Source organism: Vicugna pacos, chromosome 20, assembly GCF_048564905.1.
Source record: "Vicugna pacos chromosome 20, VicPac4, whole genome shotgun sequence".
Lineage (NCBI taxonomy): Eukaryota > Metazoa > Chordata > Mammalia > Artiodactyla > Camelidae > Vicugna > Vicugna pacos.
This window is the reverse complement of record NC_133006.1, coordinates 14,781,805-14,798,543: the sequence shown is the minus strand read 5'-3', so window position 1 is coordinate 14,798,543 and position 16,739 is coordinate 14,781,805. Positions and strand designations below refer to the sequence as shown.

The 16,739-nt window shown below is 39.5% G+C and overlaps 1 protein-coding gene across 2 annotated transcripts in view; it reads right to left on the bottom strand.

Annotated features, from left to right (window-relative positions):
- Positions 1 to 16,739, bottom strand: part of XPO5 (exportin 5) — a 39,625-nt gene that overhangs the window by 10,763 nt on the left and 12,123 nt on the right. For both annotated transcript variants that reach the window (XM_031688581.2, XM_031688582.2), the window contains 12 exons: positions 15,164 to 15,263; positions 14,231 to 14,314; positions 13,523 to 13,648; positions 12,473 to 12,563; positions 11,065 to 11,193; positions 9,517 to 9,635; positions 8,314 to 8,469; positions 7,066 to 7,107; positions 6,662 to 6,751; positions 5,618 to 5,817; positions 4,951 to 5,050; positions 3,937 to 4,118 (listed from right to left, as the gene is read on the bottom strand). In XM_031688581.2, the coding sequence (XP_031544441.2) occupies positions 3,937 to 4,118; positions 4,951 to 5,050; positions 5,618 to 5,817; positions 6,662 to 6,751; positions 7,066 to 7,107; positions 8,314 to 8,469; positions 9,517 to 9,635; positions 11,065 to 11,193; positions 12,473 to 12,563; positions 13,523 to 13,648; positions 14,231 to 14,314; positions 15,164 to 15,263 (1,419 nt within the window). The remainder of the gene's footprint in view (positions 1 to 3,936; positions 4,119 to 4,950; positions 5,051 to 5,617; positions 5,818 to 6,661; positions 6,752 to 7,065; positions 7,108 to 8,313; positions 8,470 to 9,516; positions 9,636 to 11,064; positions 11,194 to 12,472; positions 12,564 to 13,522; positions 13,649 to 14,230; positions 14,315 to 15,163; positions 15,264 to 16,739) is intronic.

Genomic DNA, 16,739 nt, shown 5'->3' with positions numbered 1-16,739 from the left:
TTTTTTAAAATTGTTTTGAGTATTCAGGTTCCCTTGAGATTCCACAGAATCTGCAGAACACTTTGGGTAGTAGTGACATTTTAATAATATTAAATCTTCCAATCTGTGAATATGGGCTGTGTTTCCATTTATTTAATTTGTCTTTAATTTCTTTAAGCCATGTTTTGTAGTTTTTATTGTGTAAGTCTCTCACCTCCCTGCATTACTTAATTCCTAAGCATTTAATTCTTTTTTAACGCTACTTTAAATTAAACTGTTTTTGTAATTTCCTTTTCAGATTACTAATTTTTTGTGTAAAGAAATGCAACTGATTTGTGTGTGTGTGATTTATATTCTGCTACTTTGCTGAATTCATGTATTAATTCTAAGAGCTTATTTGTGGAGTCTTCAGGGTTTTCTACATATAAGATCATACCAGCTGCAAATATAATTTTACCTCCTTTCTAATTTGGATGCCTTTTATTTCTTTTTCTTCCCTAACTGCTCTGGCTAGAACTTCCAGTATTATGTTGAACATTAGTAGTGAAAGCAGGCATCCTTGCCTTGTTCCTGATCTTAGGGGAAAAACTGTCACCACTGACTATAAAGGTTTTTAGGGGGGAGGTAATTAGGTTTGCTTGTTTGTTTGTTTATTTTAATGGAGGTACTGGGGATTGAACCCAGGACCTAGTGCATGGTAAGCACACACTCTACCCTCCTCCCTTGCTGTGATTTTTAAAACATACAGCTTATATTACACTGAGGTAGTTGCCTTCTATTCCTATTTTGTTGAGTGTTTTTATCATGAAATGTTGTTGAATTCTGTCAAATGCTGTCAGATGGTTATGTATTTTCCCCCTTCCTTTTGTTGATGCGATGTACTACAATGATCGATTTTTGTATGTTGCACCATCCTTGCATTCCAGGAATAAATCCCACTTGGTTATAGTGTATAGTTCTTTTAATACATTGCTGAATTGCTAGTGTTGTTGAGGAATTTTGCATCAATGTTCAAATAGGACATTGGTCTGTAGTTTTCTTGTAGTGTCATTGTGTGGCTTTGAATCAGGGTTACGGTGGCCTCATAGAATGAGTTAGGAAGTGTTCCCTCCCCTTCAATTTTTTGGGAAAATTTTGAGAAAGATTAGCATAAACAGGGAGGCCTACAAGCCCTAGTAATTTCCAGTTCCTGAAATATCACCTTGCAAACAGGAGCTCTGTGCTTCCACATTAAGAGGAACTACTTATTGCTCGGCAGAGAAAAAGACAATCAGGTAATAAAAGTTTTAAGTTCTGTATGATCTGTACCCATCTGAAATATTCTTAGTATCACCAACTAAGAGTGTAACTGCTATGCTAAACAAGACTTCACATGTACAGATTTCAGTACAACATACAGAAGATGTATGGAAACAGTGTAACAAATTTCAAGTGAACGGAAAAGCTATTATCACTCTATACACATAATGCTGACAATGAACCTTTTTAGAACCAGAGAATCTGCTACCCACATCCATCCTCCATTTAACCCATTAAGAATCCTGTCTAGTAGCAATCAAAGGAATGGCACATAAGCTACTTAAAACTTTCTAGCCAGCCAAACTTAAAAAGTGAGAAGTAAGTTAAATTAATTGTATTTTATTTAACACAATACATCAAAAAAATCATTTCAACATGTTAGTAACATAAAAACTGATGAGGTATTTTTCAATTCTTTTTTTGTATATTTTACTCTTAGAGCTTCAGCTTATCTCAACTCAGACTAGCCATATTTCAAGTGCTCAATAGCAACCACATGTGGTTAGTGGCAACCATACTAGGCAGTGTAGCTTTAATACTTCCTTTGATTATCACTTTCATAAGGAGTTAAAATAGGAGTTTTATAAACACAGGAGTTGTATAGCAAGGTGTTAATACACAAACCGGTGGGAATGTAAATTAGTATACCACTTTAGAAAACTATTTGTTTCTGTCTATGAAAAATGAAAATATGCACACCTTATAAACCAGAAATTCTACGCCTACATGTAGGATTCTATTCCTATCTGAGAGAAATTATGTATACACCAAAAGACATTTACAAGAATGTTAACAGCAGCACTTGTAATAATAAAAAAAGAAAAGTTGGAAACTACCCAAAAGTCCATCAGTGCTAAATGGATAAATGAGTTACAGCATATTCACACAATGGATACCATACGAGAATAAACAAACTACAACTACATGCAATACCACGGATGATCTCACAAATATAATACTGAGCAAGAGGAGCCAAGACACAAAAGAATACATGCTTCTAATGACATTCATTAAAGTTCAAAAAACCAGGCAAAATGTTAAAAGTCATAAGCGTGGTTGCCCTGGAGGGGCAGGTAATGACTGGGAAGAGGTGCTGGGTGATGCTGATTACATGGAGCTGTACACTTCGTCAAAATTCATCTACCCGCACTTAGAATTTGTGTCCTTTTCTTGTGTATATTTGTGCCCTTACATTATACTTCAAGATAAAATCTACTAGAAAAACAAGGCAAAACTCTAGCAGCTCCAGCTGCACACTACTCAAGGACTCTAACTGCTCCCTGAGCACTGTCAACATTTTTCAAAATACCTTTTGATTGATTTTGGGATTTTCCAAAAGCACTGAACTCAGAAAAATATCAAGATGACAATCATCCTGTCTCCTTGCCCAAGGATGAACCCTGCTTCCAGGTCTAGGTTCTCACCACATATAAAGTCTATGAGTCTGTTGCCATCTGACTTCATTGCTTTCATATTTCTCTAAGCTACACGAGAACCTTTTGGTTTTAAAAACATCAATATGGAAACAAACTTTCCTTGACTAAATATTTTACTACCCTCTCAACATGCAAGCCATATTTCTTTATTCTTTCCTCCTTTTGAAATCAGAACAAAATATTGTCTATTTCTACAAACACATCCGCAATGACAACTCTTTCAGACACTCCAGTCCTCCAATTTGGCCAACATTAACTTAAAACCTTTGATTCTCAAGCTCATGGTCCAGGGTGTCTATTGCCAGCAAAGCATCTGAGACATGAGTGATATGATTTGCCCAGTTGAGACTCTGCTCTTACACCCTGGGCAAGAGGCCAAAAGGCAGCAGAACAGGGCTCTAACCTGGTCAGAAACACAGATGTGAAAAGCAATCAAATTTCGCTTTAGCCAGTAAAAACTGATTCTGTCCTCTCTTTTACCGTATAGAGCACCCATTCCTGAATCATCAGACAAATATTAAATAATCAGCAAGCCTAGACTTGGCCTACTTCCACTTGAATATGCTAGCTCACGATTTTGAACAGTGATTCTGAATCTTTAATGTGCACACAAACAACCTAGGGATCTTGTTAAAATGCAGATTCTGATTTAGTATGTCTGGGGTGGAGCTCTAACTCTGCATTTTAAACAAGCTCTCAGGTGATTACTGCTAGTCTGAGAAGTAAAGACCTACGACACTGAGGTGCAACATTTATCACGCCTGCCTTCGGCATGTTCAGCCACCAGTTGTTTGGTCCATTTGGGATCAGAGTCACTACCGATAAATTCAGATTAGCTCATCTGAATACCTAACCCAGAGGAACACCACTACAGAAAGAAACTATCCTGCTCCCAATGAACAATTCCTTTAGTGGCAAAAATTTAGACCAAATAAAACTTAAAGTAAAAGGTAGGACTGAAGTGTAAAGAAGTAAAAGAACACAAAGGTGGCCTCAAATGAGAAAAACCATTTTGAGATTAGCCCCTGTGTGTTCACTTGGAATGCAAGACTTATACAAGTGAGAGCTAATGCTATTCTTAAAAAGGAGAGAACTCCTCTAGAAAGAAACAAAATCCAATCCCTCAGTTACCACCATATGAGCCAAAGAAATACAAACAAATTAAACTTTTAAGATTTTTAGGTAAAAAATTGAAATGTAACAGAAAAAAATTCTGACTCACCTTATAAGGGCAAGCAAATTGTCAAGAAGTTTCAGAATCTGTTCTGTGCAGGGGTTACGGAAGACTGGATTTCCAGTGGGTGTATAACCCACCACAAATCCCCCAGCTTTGGCCTCCTCTAGGTCAGTGGGCCAGCAAGTTCGTTTCACAACACCCAGAATGCTGTACACACAAAAGCTCATCTATAGAAAAACATAAAAATGAAAGGTAAACATAAAAGGGGAAGAAAAGACCAAAGATATTTACAAGATTATGGCAAAAGGGAGACAGAGGCCAGAGAAGGAAAAGACCCCCATTCCCTACCACAAATCCCCTCCTTTAAGGTCAAGTCCAAGAGAGAACGTTTCACTGCCACCTTCAGGACCAGCGGTAGGCTCTAGAAGCTTCCCTTTCATGAGGATGTCCTTCCAGTGACCTTCGTGCAGGACTCCAGTTAGAAGGTGGCTTGGACACGCTTCAAAACAGCATTTACTTTGTGAACATCTCATTTTGTTTTTGAGTTGGTCTTGCACCCTCCAGCTTAGGCCTTCATAGATTTTGCCCTAATCCTCACTCACAGTATTTTCAACCAAGTGACCACTTGCCAGGTTAGTAAGACTTGCCATAACGGAGCCGGAAACAATGCTTGTTTGAACAGCAAAGAACCGAAAAAATCTCAGGTTTGCCAAGTCAGGCCAATATTTAGGATTTGCATGCCAGAGAGCAAAGGCAGGGAGAAGTCGCCCTGCTGACCAAGTTCTGACCGACTTCCTCACTACACCTGCAGTCCTCTGAGCTACTGAGAGATCCTTAAAGTCAAAAAATTGACCTCACAGAAAAGACCACCTGCTCTGCTATGAGAACTCAAGAATTCAAGACTCACAAAGAAAAGAAAGGAGACACTTGAGGAAGTGGAGACTCCCAGATTTCTCACTCATACAGAAAAAACATAAACTTACAAGAAACTTAATCAATGACAACACCCAACTACCCGCGGCCAATGCAACTTCCCATCCCCAGGACAGGTTTACTCACTCGTGCACGGTTTAAGCCACAGGGATCCTCCAGGCCAGGGTCACAGCTCTTCCGATCTGCACCCACATAGGCTATAAAAGCATCAACGTCTGATAGCACTCTGAAGGTTGGTGGGGGAAAGACAAGTTACACCATGATTTTCAGCAAAGACAGTTTCTTCCACAAAAGCTAATAAGCTGTGATTATTTGACCCCCAAAGAGGAGTAGTTACAGTGAGAGGAGTCTAATCATATTAATTGTCGGCTGTCATGTGAAGGTTTATTAAACTTCTCTTCCCACTTCTAAATGTTATCAGCAACGCTTTAAGAATCAAAAAGGACGCAAGCCTGAGAATGCTCTGTGGGCCCAGCTGGGCATCTGTGCAGCTCCCACCAGGCAGGGCCCCTCCTGGCTGCGCTCATTTTACATGTGCTGGTGCTGCACCCAGACACCACAGCAAACCTCAGGCTGTGGCCTCCTGACACATACTCTCCATTTTCACTCATTTCTTCTCCATTCCCACACCTCTGTAGAGCAAGGTGATATTTTCCACAATTCACCCCACAAGACCTTCAGATAGCACTGCCATTACACCTCGATATCCTTACACCCCAACCTTGGGCACAGCTGCCGGAACAGAATGGGTACTTAAGTGCAGTGAATTCCAAGGGCACAGGGTCTCCTCTACCTGTGCATGTCTTCAGAAAGCCAGATACCGGCCACGGGTGCCATCAGCTCCTCTAGGAACACCTTCTGACGCTCGTAGTTCTTGAACTGGTTGCTGATGAGAACCAGGGCTTCCATGAGGGCACACTTCTCCATCTGTGTCAGGAGCAGCTCATTGGAGAGGAGCTGCTTCACATGGCTATACAGCATGTCAAAATTGGGCTGCATTTCACAAAGAAAAAACACCAGAGGTGGCGGAGGTTGGATTTTCAGGGAATGGTGGGTCACTCAAGCAAGGTGAAAAGAGGATGAAGACATCCCCAGGAAAGTCAGGGGCCTGTAAGACTGGCGCTTAGTAATTTAGTTGTAATGCTCTTCTTTTGCCTGAACAAGCAAGGCAACTTGGGCAGAAGGTGGTTTTTTTCTTGAAAATTTGGGTAACTGCACTTTCCCACTCCACAGTTGTGAAAAGCATCAATTATTTTTTTTTCTACAAGTTCTACAGTATCTTCATGGACAAAGATCAGTTTGCTTTTTATACATCTATATATGGGGGAGGGGTGGACAGAAAGACAGACAAGTAACTGCTATGTGTTCAGAGAAGAAATTTCGGGTTAATTTGTTATCTAAATTTCTAGTACTAAATTTCTTACAGAAGCCCTCCAAAAAAGACTGGGGTTTGATCTGGCTTCTCTCAATACTAGGCACATCATTTGGCAGTGGTGGTTAAGAACATCACATAGTAAAGAGGCATACACTGACAGGGAAGACTTGGTCACCCATATGGAAGAGAACTACTCATTCTGAGGGAATATATTTGTATTGTTTTGTTTTTAAATTGAAGTATAGTTGATTTGCCAGGTTGTGTTAAATATCTGCATTTTTAATTCCACTAAGTAGGAGAGGAAGACACCAACTCCAGGATACTTATACTAACACTTACCCTAAGCAAATCTAAAGTTCCTAGTTTCCCTTTATGTGACGTATAATTAGGGATGGGTTTACAGAGAAATGTACACAAACTCAGCAGGTCTCAGTGGCTACATGACCAGAGTCCAGGGCTTACCAGCACAAGCTGGGGATAGTCACGACACATCTTGATGATAGAGGAACAAGCATGTCTCCGCACATTCCTCACCGCCCGGGTCCTTGGAGCCTGGGAAGAGATATTCAGAAATTTGAGGACACATTTAATATGGTTTACAGAAGCTGCAGAGAATCATGTAAATATCTCCTTCAGAGGCAAATTCACAATTTTCACAGCTGTGGGAGTATAATGAAGTGACATTCATAGTCACCATGAATCCACACGCTGTTTACTCTAGAGTATCTCCAGTGAAAAGAACCCCATCACACGACTGTCTCCTGCCTTTCTTAACCCCTTTTGCTTATTAAAAAATCTAGACTAAGTGTCAGGTGTTCCTATTTTTATTCTTAAGAAGTTAGAATTTGTAGATTGAATGGTCTTACCTTACTTTCTTCAATGGTTTCAAAAGTGACAGATGAAAATAGCTAAGAGCAAAGAAAAAAGGTCACTCACTCATCAGTGCCAAATGCATAAAGTATTTTTAAATAGTAGTCATAAAGTTTCCAACAAAATTCCAAAAGTGTAAACAATATAACAAAAATACTTTCAACTGGTGTTACAAAGTTTCAGATGTTCATTTTCTCAGATAACTCTACAAGAGGCTTGAGATGCACAATTTTACCATCAAACATTTTACAAAGATAAAGATCACAGAAACCCAGAACAATCCAGGCCATCACCCAAACACTCAGCCATGGTGACATCCCTCATCTCTCCACTTTTCATTAAAAGTTGAGTGGTCTGCCCTCCCTGATTCCATTTCATAACTTCCCATTTACTCCTTAACCCAATACAATGTGACTGCTGCTCTAGCCACTGCAATGGGATAACACTCTTATCAAAGGTCTAATCGAGGAACCCAATGGACATTCTCTAATTCTTAGAGAATTTCTCTGGTAACAAGTGAATTTGTCTATATTTTTTAAGTTCTTCTGGCCTTTGTAACACAACATTTTCTCATCTCTCTGGCCATCACTTTCTTCTTTGAGGGCTCCTCCCGCAATGCTGGTGATCCCCAGGGTTCCCTGCCTGAGCCACACATCTAACTCACATCTCTTCTTTGCTAAGGCTTCACCTCTACTACTTGCATCTCTATGATGGTGATGCCTCAATTTTATCTCATGATTTTCTAAGTCTAGACCTTTAACCTCAAATAGCCAATTTATTGTGAGATGTCTCCACGTAGACACTACACAGTATACTTCCAACCTAGTCTTCCAAAACAGAACTCTATCCTCTTCCTTACTGCCACTCATCTCCCGACCCAGGGTTCTAACTCAGGCGGTGCTCCACCACCCAGTCCACCTCAGCTGCACCCCGACACCTTTTCCAGTCTGACAGCACACTCTGATCCCCTCCTCAGGTATTCTTCTCCTTTTTTTGTGTGCATGTCTGTTAACTGCAGTGCCATGCGGGCACCTGTCCAGGTGCTGTTCTTCCCAGACACAGCGGCACTGGAGGGTAATGCTTTCTCCTAGCATGGTGCCTGCTCCACAATATGTACTGAGTGAACATTTGATAAATGAATAAACAACTGTTGATTAGCTTGTCTCACATACTTACAAAAACAGTTACAAAAATAGTTAGCTTAGAAATGCCAAAATAAAGTTTACAAAGGAGAGGGAGTTTACCTTAGAGAAGACCTGGGGCAGGAACTCTGGTCTGTAAGTGACAAATGGAAAGAGTGCTGAGACGTTAGTGAGGACACAGGACAGGATGAGGGGATCCTTGGTGTCAAAGTTCAGGACCATCTGCAACAGCTCTATTCCGTCATTAACAGGAATTTCCTGTGATACAGACATGAGAAGGAGTTTGATGTGACTGATAACCACTTTCGCTAAATTCCCTTTAGACTCATAAATCCGGTGGCCACATATGTTTCTTAAAAAAAATTATCTTAATTTTTTTGAGGGGAGGAATAATTAGGTTACTTATTTACTTTAATGGAGGTACTGGGGATTGAACCCAGGACCTTGTACATGCTAAGCACACAAGCTAACACTGAGCTTTACCCTCCCTGGCTACGTATGGTTCTATATACAGCTTTTTAACCCTTACAGTTGTAAGCACTAACCCATGTTATTAAATTTTTCATAAACGCCATTATTAGGGATGCCCTTATTGGGGATGTAGCATTTCCTCTTACTAGAAATTGAACAAACTCAGAATGCCATCATTTCAAACTGGAGTGAATATAAAAGCAGATGAAGTTAATAACTCCGAGACCTAATTTGTTAATATGCCACTTATGAGAAAAAGGACTATATCTCGCTTATCTTCAAGGGACTCAGATTCTACAACTAACCTAGCATACACCAAGATGAATTACCCCAAAATGAGTGATCCAATTATTTTAATCTAATTAACATAGTTAATATAATATATGCTGTTATCCAGTTAATTATATAATTACCTTTAATATTATAACAGAAGGATAATAGGTGACATGAAGTATAGAAAAACAAGATCTACTCAGATTACTCAGGAATATTCTGGTTTATCATAAATTGAAAAGGATGCTTAATGGCAAATACCTCTTAAGATTTTCCAATTCAAGGTCTCCATCACTGTCCTCCCTGTGGTTCACTGCACTATCAGGCTCATCTTATTATCCCCTTAAAATGAACACTAAACATGGCGAGGCTTAGTCAGCAAGACCTAATTTGGGTCCCAGCTCTGCTGTTTATTAGCTACTTGAACTTGAGGATGTCATTTACCCTCTCTGAATCTGTTTCCTCTTCTGTAAGACACACATCCACAGGTTCCTCTATCCCTCTGCCAATTTTAGAAAGACCAAAAATATTATGCAATCAGCATGGGAAACAATTACTTACTTCTTTATCTAGTGTTCGAAACATCTGGTTGATTACACTTTCCAGGAAAAAAGTCATGGCTTCCCACTGTACAAATGAAGGTGAGAAGATGGAGCAGAGCCCGCCTTCTCCAGTTCCAGCTGTAGGAGAACAGGATTTTAAAACACACACAGACACACACACACACTTATCAACACTGTAAGATCACAGAAGACACAGATACAATGGAGCCTTAGAAACCACTAGGTAATTTCACAGTTGAAGGAACAGGGTAACCTAACCTCTCTCAGCCTGGGAAAAGAAAAGGACAAATAGCAGAGAGGGTCCCTATCCTGCCTCAATCTCTAACAAAGAGCTGTCGGAATGCCTCTGTGAGCCTGGTCTGCAAAACCATTTTGAATACTGAATAAGAATATAGACGTAAGCATTAAAAACAGTGCCTGGCCAATCAGAGGCAGTTGAGAAATACTAATTTATCCCTTCCTCCCCTTTTATAATCTGTTCATGGGAATCTAAATAAGATACCTAAGAATCCTTCCAACATCCTTATATTTTGAATATAAGATACAAAATGCTGCTTCACATCCAGCACTGTCATGACAAGTGCAAGGGCCATGTGTAGAGAACTGTGCCCCCTCCAAGTTCACAAGCATCATCAAAGCCCATCACTTAAACAGCAAGGCCCAGACAAAACGGTTTACAAAAAAATTACTTTTCTTGCTTCCATTCAGTGCTCACATTTACTAGCTTCATCCTGGTGCAACATATTTGGGCCTCCACAAACTTATTCAAGTTACAAGATACCAGGGACCCATAGTCAATTGTGAAAACACAAAACTGAATGTTAAATCCCACGACTATCAACTCACTAGTGTTCGTTGGTAATTAACCGTGAGTGTGGAGCTTTTCTAAAGCAGTGACTTACACCCTCTCCTGTTTTATTAATCCTCTTATCCACATGCACTAGTAAGATGACAGAAAGAAGATTCGGAGTACAGAGAAGTTATCTGGCTTATGCTTTTGGGTCAAGTGGGGTTATTTTGATTTTATATAAAGTGGCATTTCCCAAAGGCTTTGAGGTGCTGAGTGACTTGGGAAGTCTCTGCACTGCTCCCAGTGTGCCTGACTAACAAGTCATTCTTCCTGAGTTTCAGAGTAATGCTATGCAAGAACTTGGTTGAAAAGCTTTAAAAATTAGGTCTAAACATGAAACTTGTTAAAATGGTGCCTGAAGTGAAGTAATAAAGTCAACAATAAACAATTGGTTGACTCTGTTAGAAAAGAAAAATGAAGGCAAAACTGATAGGGTGATGGTTTTACCCCAAGATAAAGAGAGTCTGGCGTAACTGGTAACAAAATTTGGTGTTACATCTGCTTTCTCTGCCTGTGTGTGCGTATGAAAAGGCTCCCTCCCCAGGATAGAACTGGGAAGTGGGCAAAGCTGTTTTTGAACACTATTAGTATACTGTTTGGAAATGTGGTTCAGAGGTTTATTTCTATGTACAGTTTTGATAAAATACTTCACTAATGTTCAGGAAAAAACAAAAACAAAAACAAAACAAAACTTACAGTTCATGGATCCAGTATCAATGGACGTTGAGAGCTGATACTTTAGCCACTCCCCAGCCATCTGGAAGCTAGTCTTGGGATCCAAGCGACATGCTAACCTCATTACCTCTCCTTGTTGGGCCCGAGAGGCTGCCAAGAGAAGGACGTGTATCAATAACCTGCATATAACAGGTACTTAATGTTTATTCATTTATTCATCTCGGGGAAAATGTTCAAAGAAACTGTTTTGCAGACTTGTACTTTGAATCTAACAAATGTTCAGTAAAGCTTCATTAACAAATCTAGAAATTTTCTAAAATAAATTCGCTATAAGGAGTTGACACACCAGCTAGACTCTAAAAGTGGCAAACTAAAAGTGGTCTCCCATTTCTGCTGGCATTAAAAGGAGATGAGGCTGGTACAGATGTAAAATGGTACAGCTGCTGAGGAACAGTCTGGCAGTTCCTCAAAATATTAAGTGTGGAATTACCATATGATCCAGTAATTCCCTTTCTAGGCATATATCCAAGAAAAATAAAAACTTGTCCACTCAAAAACTTGTACACACATGTTATGACAGCATTATTCTTAATAGCCAAGAAGTGGGAACAACTCAAATAGCTATCAATTTATCAATGGATGAATAAAATGTGGTATGTATCCATACAATGAAATACTATCGGCAATAAAAAGAAATGAATTACTGATACATGCGAGAACACAGATGACTCCTAAAAACATTATGCTAAGAGAAAGAAGGCGTTACCAAAGACAACACATTATATGATTCCACTTATATGAAATGTTCAGAATAGGTGAAATAGAGAAACGGAAAGTGGATTAGTGGTTTCTCAGGGCTGAGAGGGATCTGGGGATTCGGGGAGGACTGCTGATAGGTACAGGGTTTCTTACAGTCATAAAAATGTCCTACCACTGATTGTGGGGGTGGTTGTACAACTCTGAAAACACCAAAACAACCAGTGAATTGTATGCTCTAAACGAGTGAACTATGCAGTAAATGAACTACCTCTCAATAAAGCTGTTATTAAAGAAAAAAAGGGCAGTGATCAAGGTACAGAAAACTTAAAACAAAATTAGGATACATGGGTTTTTCTTCTCTTTTTTAGAAGAACTGCAAAGTAAGATGGTATTTAAATCTAATTTAAAAAAAAGAAAAAAATTCTAGTGCCTTACACACCATTACTATCTCTAACATTAATGTCTAAAAGCTGTGTGTGAGTGTGTGTTAAGAGAGAATGCTATGCCTGGAATCAGAGCAAGCCCAGCACCCACTGCCATGTGCCACTGGAGATTAAACAGGCTGCTATCCAGATCTGGGGCTCTTTAATACAGAACCCCAAGCTCTTGCACCGTAACACTAGCTGCCATTCTGAGGCTGTTGGGAGAAGTTCCAGGCCAATTCACTCACAGTTGAAGAAAGCATTGAAGTCTTCATCACTATCAAAATCAAATCGAGAGTACTCACAGCTGGGGCTGTCTGTTTTAGAAGGAAAGCCCATCTGGAAAAAGAAAGATAATTGGGGTAGGGGATGAAAACAGACCTACCGAAAGAGTCTTAAACTCCAGGAGCTGAAACACTTCTAATTTGTTTAAGAAGAGTTAAGGGTTTGCAGGAGATATTTTATGATAAATAACTGCTTCCGGTCTACCCCAAGTCCACAATTTGCTCCCAGTTGGAATAATCCTGAGAGTGGTAGAAAAGAGAACCAGTTCCTCAGGGAAAATTAAGTTCTGGAATTCATTTAAGGTCTTTGAATACAAAGATGTCTCAAGACAAAGTGCTAATACAGCATGCAATTAAGTAGAACAGTTGAGACTGACTTCTTAAATACTGAACCCTGGCAATAAGTATGGAACTTTGTTTCATCCAAAAAGTACTCAAGACCCTTATGGCAGAGAACTAGAACATGGTGTGCTACGTGCTAGGTGAATTCCTTGAGGAAACAAGGGGATTCCTGAATGGGTCCTATTCTCTGATTTTACAAATCAAAACGAAACATCTGCCAGCTCCCACCGCCTTGAGCAGATGTCAGGGAATTCACTGGCAACTCTCTGCTGAGGTAGTGAGCAACCTGCTTCCACTCTCCCTCCCTGCTCATTCACCTTCCTGACTCTCACTTGACCTTCAGCAACTATCAGATTCCTCTAGGAATCTCGACTCCCCCTTCTTTCTGCTTTTAGCCTCTGAAAAGCAATGATCACATTATATGATCATGGTCACTGCTCTTGTCCTGTCACTTCTTTCTCTTGGCACCTTACCCAACACTTGGCATGTAAGTGCTCCAAAATACGAACAAGTAGATACAGTAACCAGTACGGACTGCTTTCTTCTTGAGGAATAAGAGACTAATGTGCTTAAGGAAGGGATCTTAGTGACCAAGCCAGGGCTGTCAATGGTGCCATCTAAGTCTTATGATGTGCATTCACCTACATTTCACTTTAGATTCCCACTGCATACCTTGACCAAGTTAGTCATAGAAGCACGAAGATACTTTGGTATTATTGCTAACAACAAAGGGTCACGAGATAGGATCTCATGCCGGAAGAGGGCTCCCCAAGTCATCTGAGTTGAAGAGCGTAGAAACTAAAGAGAAAAGGAAAAAACTGAGTTTAAGGATTCTGGTTTTATGTAACAAAGACTATTACTTAGCTCAGCAATTATCCACTATATTTTTCATGGAAACAAATCTCTGTAATACTTGGTCCACACTACAGTGCTTTGGTAATCACTGCTCACTATGGACAGTATGTTAATAAGACAGACTGTGGGTCAGGTGCAATTCCTGGAGTATGAGCTGAACTCTACCACTTTCTCCTTTAAGCAAGAAAGGATATAGGACCCTCAGGTTGATATCACAAGGAAAATCTTGGATTGGATCAAATACATTTTATAATTACACAATTAATCAGACTTGTGTTTATCTTTAGTAGCAAATCACCTAAGACACACCTCACATCTATTATCAGCATGATGTTACCTGAGGGGTAACTGCAATGCTTAGCTCAGGAAGACTCAGTAATTCTCTTAATGAAATGGCACTATATAGTTATTTCCTAGGGCTTTAAGAGTCATGTTTTACATGTGAGCTGCTAATTACTTCAGGCCATAGTGCTTGATTTTAATTTATCTAACTAAAATTTTGAGAAGTTGCCTCCATGAGTTTACCTGACTTGGATGGGTTGTGAAAGCAAGAAAAGATTCCAAGTATTTTCCGAAGTTTGTTGGTGTTTCTACATCTGAATCCACACCCTGTAGGAGGACAAAAAGACCACCAGCTTTAATGATGTTGATGGAGAGGTGTGGGTGGGGAGTGTGAGGAGTGGAGTAATAAATACAGTAACACACCCTCAAACATTTCAGTTCTTGAAGGACTTTATACTTCCTTGTGGCCTGAGGAAGGCATCATTTCAAGGGCTAGAAACAGCAAAGCTTATTTACCTCCTTAATCATCATCATTAAAACCTATTCTATCATCAAACAGTAAAGTAAGAGTATTCATTTCAGAAATTTCAGAAAGAAATCTGTATTATTTCTTTAGACCTGGTCTATTCACATCTCTGTAACCCAACCTATTAAATAATCACTTGATGGTATACATTTTATATCTGAAGTTCTATCCTCTCTAACCACTCAAGCCACCACAAAAAGGCATAATATCAAAAGCAAATGTCTGTACCAATATCCTATCTTTCAACGGGTAAGAATGAGTATTAAATATCTCCCTACAGGAGCTGTTTCATGGTCAATCAGACTAAAATTTTCTTTTACGATCCTATAATATATCCTTTAAGTTTGAGAAAAGGGTTCTTTACTCAAATCCATAGTGCTTCATGATCTAATAGGACTCTAAAGGATAACGCACTTGGCAGACTAAAGTTTTGCAAGCACCAAAATGTACAAGAATAGTAATATTGACTTTACGGAATAACAGATGTGGATGTCTACCACTGATATTAATAATCTATAGAATTATATGAAATAATCTGTAGGCCAATGCCCCATCAGGCCAAAACCAATGGCACGTGTCACCCCTTATACAAATGTAACTTTCTAATCTCTCTCCTCAAATGGCCTTGAAATTTGCCAGAAACTGCTTACCAGCAATGCACACAGCTGATTGCCCAGAGCACACAACACCTGACAGAGTCTCTTCAGGAAGACATAGTGTTTTTCTACCAAGCCCCCTCCATCAGCAGTCCTGTGACACGAGAAAACAGTGTGATTAGCCGCACAAGAGCACTAGAGTCCCGTCAAATGCAGCCGTACGTGGTCTGTGCTTCGACATTCAAATTTTAGTTGATTTTAAAGTTAAAAAAACCAAAAAACAAAACCAGTCCCAAAGCCTCCAACCAAACACTGACACTGATGAGGAATAGGGTTCAATGCAATTTTATCCTTCAGGAGACATTTTAATTTTGGATATTATATGAGTCCTTGAGTATTTTGGGATAATAACAAACTCTGACTCCACAAAACAATGCATATACTTATATGCTTTTTTAAAATCAACACTGGTTGATACTGAGGAAGAGAGATCCCTAGGGGAGCATGTAGCAATTCCTTATGCCAGTGATACAATCAAAAGGACTATAACCAAGAGAATGAAAAGACAGGCCACAGACTGGGAGAAATATTTGCAAAAGACACAGGTGATAAAAGACTGTTACCCAAAATATACAAAGAACTCTTAAAACTCAGCAGTAAGAAAATAATTCTGATTAAAAAAATGGGCCAAAGACCTTAACAGACACCTCACCAAAGAAGATACACAGATGGCAAATATATGTGTGAAAAGATACCCCACATCTTATATTATCAGGGAAATGCAAATTAAAACAAGATACCACTATACACCCATCAGAATGGCTAAAATCCAGACTATTGACAACATCAAATGCTGGTGAGGATGTGGAGCAACAGGGACTCTCATTCATTGCCGGTGGGAATGCAAAATGGTACAGCTACTTTGGAAGACAGTTTGACAGTTTCTTACAAAATTAAATACACTCTTACCCTATGATTCAGCAATCACACCCCTTGATATTTACCAAAAAGAACTGAAAACATGTCCCCACTAAAACCTACACACTACACATGGATGTTCATAGCAGTTTTATTCAACTGCCAAAACCTGGAAACAACCAAGATGTCCCTCAGTAGGTGAATGGATAAATAAGCTTTGGTATATCCAAGCAATCAAATATTATTCAGTGGTAAAAAGGAATGAGCCGTGAAAGACAGGGAGGAACTATAACTGCATTTTACTAAGTAAAAGAAAACCTGTAAAGGCTATTTACTGTATGATTCAAACTATTTAACATTCCGGAGAAGGCAAAGTTATGGAGAAAATAAAATAATCAGTGACTGCCAGGGGTTTGGGTAGGAGGTGAGGTGATAAGGCAGAGCACATAAAGGATTTTTAGGGCAGTGAAAAAACTCCGCAAGATACTATAATGATGGATACATGTGATTATACATTTGTTGACACCCACAGAATGTTCCCATAAAATGTGTAACACCAATAGTGAACCCTAAGGTAAACTATGGACTTTGGGTGATTATAATGTGTCAGTGTAGGTCCATCAATTGTAACAAATACACTACTCTGATGGGGGAAGTCTAAGAAAGGCTGTGCATGTGTGGGGGCAGGGAGTATATGGGAAATCTCTGTACC